Genomic DNA, 12,796 nt, shown 5'->3' with positions numbered 1-12,796 from the left:
TAGAATTCATTTTCTTTCCACCCAAATTTCATCTTTGCAATCAAACGAATCCTCAGTGTTTCAAAGGTTCGAAACTTTTGCTACAATTATCCCTATAATTTATTACCTATTTATACTTATATTTTGATTCAATCAATGTATATAATCTCCTAATCTGATAAAATCCGCCGTGTGATTCCCAAAATTTGTGGCCCAATTTATATTTTTCACAGAACTATTTTCGTTTTTTGGGTGCCAAAGCCGACGTTTTTATATCGAAAATATAATAATCTTTTGTTCCAGAGTTAACAAACTAATCAAAAGTCACAAAATTAAAATGTGAGTGAGACCAAAGGCCACTGTTTGAGATAAAACATGAATATTCATATCAAAACTTCTCAACAAAAATCAAGAAGAAAAATGAAAATATTGCAACTGGAACAATAAAATTCAACAGGATGCAACACTAGCATTGCATTCTAAATTATGCTCTGGCTAATGTAACCCAATCTTCGAGAGGTCATCATCAATAAAAAATTTCATGCAATTTTGGTGAGAGCCCCAGCCGCAAAGAGTAGATTCCTTCGAGAGAACTGTTACAAAGAACCGTAAGAATAGTTTTCGGATGATCCTGATGTATAAATAGACTATAAAAGTGATCATTCGTCTGCATACCTGCAAAGCGTAGACTGGAGTAGATTTGGTAGGTAAGGTCTTCAAGGATCTGAGTCTGTTCGTGTTTCCATTTTTGCTGGTGAAAAATATTACAGCACGTAATTAGTAACAAAGCAACAAAAGTTAGCTACCGAGTTAGCTTTTTCTTAAGCATCAATCGTTGAATTTACAGGCGAAATATGGGATTAACCCTTGAGTTATTGCAAAGTATAAAAAAGAGTTTACGGAAGTAGATATTCTTGCATTTATTGCTACTCCACTGTTCATTACAGAGCCTACCCTGTTCTACTTATAATTAAAATAAACTTACTGTTCTTCAGATTTTGACACCTTTGAGCTCCTGGTTACATCCCATATTTTCACAGTGCTATCAGCAGAACCCGATGCAAGAAGTGAACCTTCACAACTGAAAAACATGCAACAAACTAACAATTCTATCTATACTTGAGAAAATCGCCCTTTCAATTGATATGTAACCGGACCCAAATTAAATGAGATGTTTGGGATATAGAAAATCTTTTGCACCTGAAAGAAAGAGACCATACGCAGGAGGAGTGACCGACCAAAGGGGAAACACAACGTCCACTTGCAAGATCCCACATCATGATCTTACCATCTTCGTCACCAGATGCCATGTAACGACCATCAGGTGACATTGCCAAGGATAGGATCATACTTCTATGACCAATGAAAATTCTAACGCATTCCCCACTTTGAACATCCCACAAGCGCACGGTTTTGTCACTGGATCCAGTTGCAACATAATTGCAGTTTGCATGCCATTGCACACACTAAGAAATGAAAAGGAAATATTAAGATCGAAATCTTTAGTATGAACAAAATTATGTCAATACAATTAAGAAGTAAAAAATCGCTCATGACATCCTACACAAATGAAAAGAACAAAGTTAATTTTCTCCTCTCGGAACATAGTAAAAAGAGTTAAGTTCAGCACATATTGTGGCCATGATACATAACTAATATTCCTATCCACAGCTGAGTTCGAGATGTCCACACCATGCCTCTCATTAATTGATGTTAAAATAATTCTCTGATCTTTCTGTAATCTCATCATTACAAAACAAAGCTCTTTGGTTCTCATCTTTAATAAGTTAGACTTGATTCAAATCTCAATTTTCCTTTACCAGTTGCCGAGAGTATCTTGTGAACAACTTTCTCCCCATCCTCGTTTCCAAGATAACTATATAACTTCTCATGTTCTTCTACATAAAACTTTTGAATAACCTTCTTGGCTTCTCATTTCGTGGTTTGCTACCCCCAGATTCTCCTAATGCCTCCATTAACTTTTACAATGTAACCAGTCAATCCTATTTCACATCACCTTAATATCTCTGCCTGTATGTCTTCATGATTCCATCAGAAATTTGTTAATAAAACAAAAAAAATGAACCAACTCCATGCCAATGAGTATTTTAAGGCATTTTTTCCAGGCCTCCGAAGAATGCTAAAAAGATAAATGACCACACAATGTGCTATCAAACAAACATCCAACATGATCATGGACCATGACAACTGCAGCCCCTCGGGGATTGGCAAGCGTTGCAGCCCTCACTAGAGAAAACAATGAGCAGAGTGCAAGGCCCAAAATTGAGTCACGAGTTCAAGGAAAGAGGCAGGTCAATAGAATGAACCGAAAAGGAGTCTCTAACAAGATCTATCAAGAAAAAGGATGAAGAGAATAAGCTTTCACTTTTCTAGCGTTGCAGCCCTCACTAGAGAAAACAATGAGCAGAGTGCAAGGCCCAAAATTGAGTCACGAGTTCAAGGAAAGAGGCAGGTCAATAGAATGAACCGAAAAGGAGTCTCTAACAAGATCTATCAAGAAAAAGGATGAAGAGAATAAGCTTTCACTTTTCTTCTCCTCCTCCTGTCTAACTGATGTGATACTTAGTGGATTTCTTGATCATCTTAAACATAGAAATAGATTAGCACACACCTGCAAAATAATATCTACATGCAAGCACAGAGACAGAGAGGTGCTCACATCTACATCAGACAAGTGACCTGCCATAATTCTTAAAGGCTGTATTCTGTCCATAGACCAGATCCTTGCCGTTCGATCGTGTGAAGCACTTGCAAAATAGTGTCCTAGTGGACTAAACTGCACTAGAATAACATCAGAATCATGAGTATGTTCTGGCATGGGTCATGCATCAGAGATATTTCGGAAATGAAAATAAGCAAGAAGTAAATTATAAGGGCAAAACTACAGAGCAAAGTCACCTAAGTGTATCAGACTTTTAAGCATGCCCTAAATGGCTGCAGATACTGGAAGCAGTGTTAGCTAAAAAATGTTTTTGATATCACATACATTTGATATTCTTTCCCTCTTTATAGTCATTAAAGTACTAGCGTCAATAAGAACAATACTTAGCGGCATAATTAATTGATATAATGTGGAAAACAAAATTCAAGAGCAGCAAATCTTACTAGATTTAGTGATAGAATAAACTTGCATGATTTACTGCAGCCAAAATCAGGGATAAAATGAATATGGTCAAAGATTTTAGGTATTGTTACTGTACAACCAATTTTTTATTCTTTTATACACAATGTATCTCAATAAACTTATGTCCCAAAATATGGAAAAAAATGATTCATGATCATTCTCAAATCGTGTTCATATACTAATATAGACATGGGTATTTGGAAACAAAATTGCTGTCAAATATCTAGTTCAGTGATACTGAAGTAAAATCTTTATTCAGCATGAATCATCATATCAAAACAAGAGTTAGGCAGCTAGATGGAGAAGTACTGAACCAAAACTTTTCAATCATGCAAGAGAAGAAAATGAAGACATAGTTGTAGCTTATTGGAAAGAATTGGACTACTAAACGCAGAAAAAATATTGGTTTATCCATTCCACAAAAAGTTTAGTACTTAAAGCGCAAGGAGAGGAAAGTAGGCAAAACCGTTGATTTTTTAGTTTTTCCTTGATTAAAAGTTGGTTAGAGTTTAAGGATGGGGGTATAAAGCTTACTAAAAACTGAATATCCAATTCATTACCTGAACGTCCCACACAGGGTAGTTATGACCCTTGTAGCAAACAAGATTTGAATTCAGTTTTGTGCTCCATAATCGAACTGCATGCCAAGTTAAATTTCAATCATATTTTACAGGATAGGAAAACAAGCTAAAGAGTATAGAAGCTTATTTAGATAAATAAAAACTGGACATAGAAATAAATGGCAAGATAACGGCAATTGAGAACATACTAGTTGAATCTGATGAAGAAGAGAGAAGAAAATCTCCAAATGGACTAAAAGTGGTGGAATAAACAGGTCCAGAGTGACCCCGAAATAATGTATAAGATCTTCCCTTTGCATTTGCATTAAGTATATTGTCATTAGGAGCCAACTCATTTTCTCCCTGCAGAGAAGCTGATACTAATAAATATCAGCACCTCGTTGTTGCTTCACAAGTATATGTACAAATTCACTACAGAACGAGGATAAATATACCAATTTGGCCAAAAACAAAAAGAATTGAAGGATGTGACCATATAGAATTTTAAACAAGACAAATAAAAGGTCTTTTTGTCATTAATGCCATGAACGATAAATTCTTCATCCAATCAAGAATTAAGAGACAGAATAAAGTGCCATGGCATATTCTATGACTGACTATGATTGAGGAAATCATTGAAATCTACTTACAATTGCCAGTTTCCTGCCCAAGCTTTGCCGTGTCCCATACCTGTAATTTGTGGCTTTTGAATGAGCAAGGCAAACTAAAGTTATTTAAGATACTTCATAAAATAAACAGAAACTAGGAAACCTTTAATGATGAGTCTGAAAATCCACCAGCAACCAGTGACCCACCATGAGATATCGATGCACAGTTTAACCTAATTAATAGATTCGTAAAATTTTACAAAGATCACATTTTTGCAAACCACATATACCAAAGGAAGAAAAATAGATTTCAAAGTGAAGGCATACCCATTATGTGTATTGATAAAGGTGTAGAAGCTAATAGAAGGCAATGTCATACTACTCAACTGCACACGATTCCTCAAATCCTCAAGAATAGAATGTTCCACCTCTGCAGGTCTGAAAGAGAAAAAGAAATTCACAGTATAAAATTAGCCAGCAGCTATATTTTGAAGATTAATGGACATCATTTGAAGCCAATATCCAGCCATCAACAAATTCGAAAGACTTCCAGCAAAATTCACCAATACGAACAAAGTTGAAGTGTCATAACAAATCCTGCCTCATTCAAGGTGGTAGAAATATATTTGAAACCTTCTTGAAATGAGAAATAATGAGTTTGATGTAGAAATGTGCATCCTCATTTCCCTGGAGCTACCTTTGATGCTTGATTAAATGATTGGAAGAGCTCAATGCATGATCAGACTTCTCTTTCTTTCTTCCTTTTATTTATTTGGGTTGAGGGAGGTGGGAACGGCAAGAAACATAGTAGCATGCATCACATTAGTATATGATGGATGCAATCTATATATGAAAATGCAGATATTGGAATTACATAGATTTTACCTCCTACAATGACCACGTACGGTGTATCAGACTTTTAAGCATGCCCTAAATGGCTGCAGATACTGGAAGCAGTGTTAGCTAAAAAATGTTTTTGATATCACATACATTTGATATTCTTTCCCTCTTTATAGTCATTAAAGTACTAGCGTCAATAAGAACAATACTTAGCGGCAAAATTAATTGATATAATGTGGAAAACAAAATTCAAGAGCAGCAAATCTTACTAGATTTAGTGATAGAATAAACTTGCATGATTTACTGCAGCCAAAATCAGGGATAAAATGAATATGGTCAAAGATTTTAGGTATTGTTACTGTACAACCAATTTTTTATTCTTTTATACACAATGTATCTCAATAAACTTATGTCCCAAAATATGGAAAAAAATGATTCATGATCATTCTCAAATCGTGTTCATATACTAATATAGACATGGGTATTTGGAAACAAAATTGCTGTCAAATATCTAGTTCAGTGATACTGAAGTAAAATCTTTATTCAGCATGAATCATCATATCAAAACAAGAGTTAGGCAGCTAGATGGAGAAGTACTGAACCAAAACTTTTCAATCATGCAAGAGAAGAAAATGAAGACATAGTTGTAGCTTATTGGAAAGAATTGGACTACTAAACGCAGAAAAAATATTGGTTTATCCATTCCACAAAAAGTTTAGTACTTAAAGCGCAAGGAGAGGAAAGTAGGCAAAACCGTTGATTTTTTAGTTTTTCCTTGATTAAAAGTTGGTTAGAGTTTAAGGATGGGGGTATAAAGCTTACTAAAAACTGAATATCCAATTCATTACCTGAACGTCCCACACAGGGTAGTTATGACCCTTGTAGCAAACAAGATTTGAATTCAGTTTTGTGCTCCATAATCGAACTGCATGCCAAGTTAAATTTCAATCATATTTTACAGGATAGGAAAACAAGCTAAAGAGTATAGAAGCTTATTTAGATAAATAAAAACTGGACATAGAAATAAATGGCAAGATAACGGCAATTGAGAACATACTAGTTGAATCTGATGAAGAAGAGAGAAGAAAATCTCCAAATGGACTAAAAGTGGTGGAATAAACAGGTCCAGAGTGACCCCGAAATAATGTATAAGATCTTCCCTTTGCATTTGCATTAAGTATATTGTCATTAGGAGCCAACTCATTTTCTCCCTGCAGAGAAGCTGATACTAATAAATATCAGCACCTCGTTGTTGCTTCACAAGTATATGTACAAATTCACTACAGAACGAGGATAAATATACCAATTTGGCCAAAAACAAAAAGAATTGAAGGATGTGACCATATAGAATTTTAAACAAGACAAATAAAAGGTCTTTTTGTCATTAATGCCATGAACGATAAATTCTTCATCCAATCAAGAATTAAGAGACAGAATAAAGTGCCATGGCATATTCTATGACTGACTATGATTGAGGAAATCATTGAAATCTACTTACAATTGCCAGTTTGCTGCCCAAGCTTTGCCGTGTCCCATACCTGTAATTTGTGGCTTTTGAATGAGCAAGGCAAACTAAAGTTATTTAAGATACTTCATAAAATAAACAGAAACTAGGAAACCTTTAATGATGAGTCTGAAAATCCACCAGCAACCAGTGACCCACCATGAGATATCGATGCACAGTTTAACCTAATTAATAGATTCGTAAAATTTTACAAAGATCACATTTTTGCAAACCACATATACCAAAGGAAGAAAAATAGATTTCAAAGTGAAGGCATACCCATTATGTGTATTGATAAAGGTGTAGAAGCTAATAGAAGGCAATGTCATACTACTCAACTGCACACGATTCCTCAAATCCTCAAGAATAGAATGTTCCACCTCTGCAGGTCTGAAAGAGAAAAAGAAATTCACAGTATAAAATTAGCCAGCAGCTATATTTTGAAGATTAATGGACATCATTTGAAGCCAATATCCAGCCATCAACAAATTCGAAAGACTTCCAGCAAAATTCACCAATACGAACAAAGTTGAAGTGTCATAACAAATCCTGCCTCATTCAAGGTGGTAGAAATATATTTGAAACCTTCTTGAAATGAGAAATAATGAGTTTGATGTAGAAATGTGCATCCTCATTTCCCTGGAGCTACCTTTGATGCTTGATTAAATGATTGGAAGAGCTCAATGCATGATCAGACTTCTCTTTCTTTCTTCCTTTTATTTATTTGGGTTGAGGGAGGTGGGAACGGCAAGAAACATAGTAGCATGCATCACATTAGTATATGATGGATGCAATCTATATATGAAAATGCAGATATTGGAATTACATAGATTTTACCTCCTACAATGACCACGTAGATTTTACCTCCTACAATGACCACGTACCATATGACTACATAAAACTCAATTATGATCTACCTAGAACCTTAGTTTCTGGTAAACAGGCCCAACTTGAACATTTTTTACTTTCCCTCCCCTCTCCAACCAAAAAGAGAGAGAGCACCTTTTAGTAAAAAAGATTTAAAGAAAAGGAGCAGACAAGAGGGAAAGGAGGAAGGGGCGGGTATTTGAAATAGGAAAAGTGAAACAAGGATAGTCCAGAAAATACATTATTGGCAAGGTCAACTCTGGTTTTACACGTGGTGCTCCAGTTGCAATGCTGCTTTCTGATCGAGAAGCTTTTCCTGTTGCAGCAACAACCTTGTCCTTTTTCAACTTTTTCTGCGTGGAGCTTCCTTTTCCACCATCAACTGATCTTTTCTGAACATGGAAGAAGAATAGTCAAAAAAGAGATGCAAGTGAGCTTGAAAGGTGCAATGAATCTAGAATGACAGATATATGAGGACTCTTTAAGCTTGGATTACAATCTGCAGCTAAAGATGCAGAAATTGAAAACATCCAGTACCTTATTTTCTTCCAATTCCCCATCTTTCACTTCTCCATCAGCTTTATCTGAATCCATAGTCCGGCCTCCTGTCGTCTCCAACCTTTCTCCCAAGGAATCTTCAAGCAACTGTAACAATTTAAATGGTTTTATAACTCTAAATGAGCGAGTCATCTATTCACTATGTCCATAATATTTTAGCATACGTCATTTTGCCAGAGGGAGGACAAGAAAACAAGAGGATAAAAAGAAAAAATCAAGTCTGAACTATTGAACCCAGTTTACAATATTCACAATTCACCCACTAAAATTCATGTTAACTTGAACTTAAACTGTCTAACATGCCACAAAAATATCATTATCGACCAACTGAACATATAAGTTCTCCTTCCTAAAGCTCCGAGTAAAGATGAACAACCAAATATATAAGTCAAATTGCCAATATAATGATCCTCCCATTTCCTGAATGACTAACAATAATTGTCCATGACTGAATTAGAATTATTTTGAAAAAAAAAAAAAAAAAAAAAGAAAANAGCATCAGAGTTATTGTAGCACCAGAATAAAAATTGTACTGTGTTCTTTGAAGATTCCTCATTTTCCATGATCAATTTTACATTTCCTCAGATGTCAACTCTACCTTATTTAATTTTAAGAGCATTTAGAGCTGAGAAACAAAGTAAAGTATCAGAAGCTCCTTTAAGAACAACTCCATAGCCAAGCAAGCCAAGTTAAAACTTTTAGTGAGCTCATCCAGTTTGTAGTTTGGCTCGATCATCTAACAAATAAGAGAATTTATAGAAAAACACCAAGCAAGTCAAGCTAAACTCCAATTGATTGAGATTAGATTCTAAGAAAGCATGCTTGAACACCCTGTTGTTTTCTCTCGGTTCAGTTGGGATTGTTTAGACCCCAAAAAGCGTTTAATCTTTTGTAGATTAAAATATTTAATCAAACATGCATTACCTGACAAATCTTAATGCTCACTTTGCTCTGTCTTAGAGAATGAGCAAATTCCATTTCCTGCAAGGGAAACATATTTTAAGGACAAATCTTGTCTGAATACATCAAATTAAAATGGTTCTAGGAAAGTGATAGACCTCCAGATGTGAGGGTGAAAGAACGCCTTCTAATTTTTGGAGGTCACGTAAATGCATCATCTCATGCTCTTCCCTGAAGCTATTGAAAAAAGCTCGAGCTGAATACGGGAACATAGGCAGGATGCTGTTAAGAGGTGTAAATTCACAAAAAAATTATACGAGTAACAAGTTGAAGAAACTTACCTTCCTGAATATGACCTTTTGCAACGAGATCCATGAAACAATGGATAAATACTGGGTACAACACATGAAGCAACTCGTGCTGCATGGTAGAAATGTGCAAGAAATTGGATAAATCAAAACACATTTTAAATCGTTGAGTAGACATAAGCATCCCCATAAAACTACAAGAAAAACTTGCAACATTTGAAGTGTATATCAAACATTAGGTTTTGTCTTTTGAAATCACACCTAGTACCTTACATTCAATAACAACAAAAAGCATTTTCATCAAATTAGCACAAGAGAGTTTACAATAGAGGGCAGGTTGTGAATGTCAACAGATGAATAATACATGTAAAAATTATAATTTCTGCTATGTAAGGTTTTAAAGAATGAACTCAAGGGGGGACACAAAGCAGTTCATGTAGAAAGTAGACAAACAAGGACTGTTGTGATCTCCATACTAAGACTCTATTTGTCTCCCTTTAAAACAAAAATTTTTAATTCTCATACTCATTTTCAACCACACATTCACACAATAAAATATTTTGCAACTAAACCCAAAATTTTTCCCTACTTTTTAACCACACATTCTTCAAAAAATCACTATTCAAAACATCTTTTATCAAAATAATGGGCATCAAACAAGGGCTAAATAAAATTATTTTAAGCATTAAAAAAACAAATAGCAAAACTGAGAGAATCTAGATACAGCAATTTCAACTATGTGAGACTATTTCTTTCCCCTAAAGGTGATACCTTTCAGTGCCTTCCTTAGATGTTTGCTAAGATCCCTAACCTCTTAACTTTTGGTCTTCTCTCAAGACAACTATCTTCCACTTGTAACTTACTCTTTTTCATTTCCTCCCTCAAATCTTTTAAAAAACTCATAATTTAGTCTGTAGTTGTTTCTTTATTTATGAATGTTATTCTTAAATAATCATCCAAAAATTTCTATCCTTCAATGACTTTGTTTTGTTGATACATTGTACTGGGTCAAAAATCTGTCTCACCCAGTACAAGAACCTCATTACATGAGATCCCAGTACTGAAATATATGCCACCCAAAATTTACTCAGTTGTCGATACGTCCCGTTCTCTAAATTTTGCCAAAATTGTTCCAGTAGTGTTGATAGGAAAAGAGCGTAGCATTCCAGCTAAATCCAATAAATTATTAAATATTTTGAAAAAAGGTATCTCAAGAGTTCAAATACTCGTGCATAGCACACTGCAGCATTCAAGAGTTTCTTTAGGGATTACAAATTCGTTAACCATTTGCTGATATCAATTAATAAAGTATAGTTTTACAAAGACAGAATAAGTAGGGCATTACTTAAGATGCCATTATGAGCTCAAAGAAACAAGAAGTTAGTCAACCACATTCTCATTACCTTGTAGAGATCCAATGATTTATGGGCCCATGACCTAAGTTTGCTATATCCTTCTTGGTACTGAGCAGGAACATTTTCTGCACTGAAAATCATGTAACAAATTAAAATTATTAATGTGTCAACCATAAATACAAGATAGGCACATTAGCATTTCACCAGCATGCACCGTTCAATTAAAAATGATATTATTGTCTAGTGTTCTTTCTCATGCATGCAACGGTATAGGTATTACAACTATTAGCCAGGAATCAATGTGAAGTAAGTTTAGTGACACGGGTATTGTCCATTATTTTGGAAGGAATTTGGTCCTATAGAGAAGTAGAAAAAAAATGTGGCTGCAAGATCAAGTTTTGAAGTCGAGTTCAGAGCAAGTTATTATGGTTAAAAATATTGTTAAAAGAACTACAAGTTACTCGAGAAGATACAATGAAGCTCTACCATGAAAACAAGATGGCTATCAACATTGCTCACAATCATGTTCTGCATGATAGGACCAAACATGGTGAAGCTGATAAGGCATTTTATTAAAGAGAAGATTGAAAGCACATTTACTTTTACTGCATTTGTTTCCGGCAGCAATCTATTAGCCGATGCGCTTACCAAAGGACTTCAAAGACCTACTTTCTATTCATATGTTAGCAAGCTGGGAATGATACATATATTTGAACCAGCTTGAGCAGGATGAAAAATAGCTGTAATTTATCACATTTATTTATTATATAGTTTACCTTTTTAGCATAATAAGAGAAGTAATGTTAGTTCATAATTCAAGGGGTGGTGTTAGGGCATAATTAGAGGAAAATCCAGGAAATTGTCTGGTTTTCTTTCCAATATATTTGTTGTTGTAACCTTTAGAATTCTGATAAGCCCCAAGTTAAATTCACCTATAGCAGACGCAAGAAAGCACTAGAGGGGATCAACCATATGACAGCAGGGCCTTAGTTATTTACAGATTCTGTTAAGGGTTGTTAGCTATTTTTGTTAAAGTAGTTACGGGAAGGGCTATTAATAAATGAGCTGGGGGGGGGGAATGGGTAGAATACATGTAGTGAGAAAAGAGTGGTCATCCGTGTAGTGCATTTCATATTTTCTGTATTACTTTCAGTTATAAAATTCATCAGTTCTCTCATCTATTCCTATCAAATTCATCAATGAAATATATGAAATTCCACACACCGAATCCGCATAAGGACAGTAACTGAGCAGTGGCAATGAAACAGTATGTTCATATTACATCATGTAGCATATAGAGATAAGCTGTTCTATAGCTATTTCTTCTTCCAATGTCGCTAGTCAACACAGAATCATGAACTCCTGTAGAAGTAAAAACAGCAGGCTTTTAATAGAAGCAGTTTTCCAATAGAGTTCCAAGGCTAAGGACCCCATACTATTCCTTGTTCATTATGCTTCTTACAGGAGCTTAGAGCTAATTCAAACTAAGCTGACAAGGAATTCAATCCGGATAATTGTTTAAAAATAAAAACTAAAAAGACATGCACCAAACCACTTAACCAAGAAAAATCATCTCTACAAATTGATCTTCCCATTTTCATCAAATTTTAATAAAATCCCATCCCTTTAAACACCCAAAAAACTAGTATGAAATACTTGAAATTTTTAAAAGAAAATCCATGTCTTATAGTATTTTGCCCAGCCAAAAAAAGGGACAAAAGACATGTTTTTAAGTTCTTACTCGGATAATGCGAGGATATGTTTGGCAATCTCAGGATTGGTGGAAGGAGAGCTGTTTTTGTTGCGCAGTTGCTGCTCTTCTTGTAAGGCCAATTCCGTTTGCTTAAAACCCTTCTTCTTCAGGTAAGCTAACACCGCTTTCTCGATTTCTTCTTCGTCCATGGCTTCCCTTTTCAGAATCTTGTAGTACCCGTTATACGATTGGAGCAATTAACTCCAAAAACTGATTATCGCTGGCGAAAAACTATCACGAGGAGGAAGGAGTTCGATTAAGACGCCCGGGTGTCGAACCACTCGACATACGATTGGAGCAATTTACTCCAACAATTTATAGTTGATTTTTTTGTTAAACTGGTCCTCGGATTCCTTTATTGTGATGGTCATGCTCTCAACTTTTTAAATGTTTGTTTTGGAGGAGAATATTTGAAGTCA

General features: G+C 35.0%; 1 protein-coding gene across 1 annotated transcript; it reads right to left on the bottom strand.

Annotated features, from left to right (window-relative positions):
* Positions 1-311: 311 nt before the first annotated feature.
* On the bottom strand, positions 312-12,679 carry LOC111400326 (transcription initiation factor TFIID subunit 5-like). The gene is made up of 24 exons (XM_023027763.1): positions 12,366-12,679; positions 10,673-10,754; positions 9,303-9,381; positions 9,120-9,217; positions 8,986-9,042; positions 8,696-8,797; positions 8,459-8,509; positions 8,041-8,193; positions 7,744-7,895; positions 6,916-7,026; positions 6,752-6,821; positions 6,631-6,670; positions 6,190-6,354; positions 5,981-6,057; positions 4,620-4,759; positions 4,456-4,525; positions 4,335-4,374; positions 3,894-4,058; positions 3,685-3,761; positions 2,660-2,776; positions 1,180-1,445; positions 965-1,060; positions 655-730; positions 312-572 (listed from the first exon to the last, which is right to left on the bottom strand). Exons 1-24 carry the CDS (start codon positions 12,524-12,526, stop codon positions 519-521), a joined length of 2,499 nt encoding a protein of 832 aa, XP_022883531.1. The 5' UTR covers positions 12,527-12,679; the 3' UTR covers positions 312-518.
* Between the last annotated feature and the right edge of the window lie 117 nt (positions 12,680-12,796).

The sequence above is a fragment of the Olea europaea genome, chromosome 1 (assembly GCF_002742605.1).
Source record: "Olea europaea var. sylvestris chromosome 1, O_europaea_v1, whole genome shotgun sequence".
Classification (NCBI taxonomy): Eukaryota; Viridiplantae; Streptophyta; class Magnoliopsida; order Lamiales; family Oleaceae; genus Olea; species Olea europaea.
Note: the sequence above shows the minus strand (reverse complement) of the source record. Positions and strands in the feature narration are given on the sequence as shown.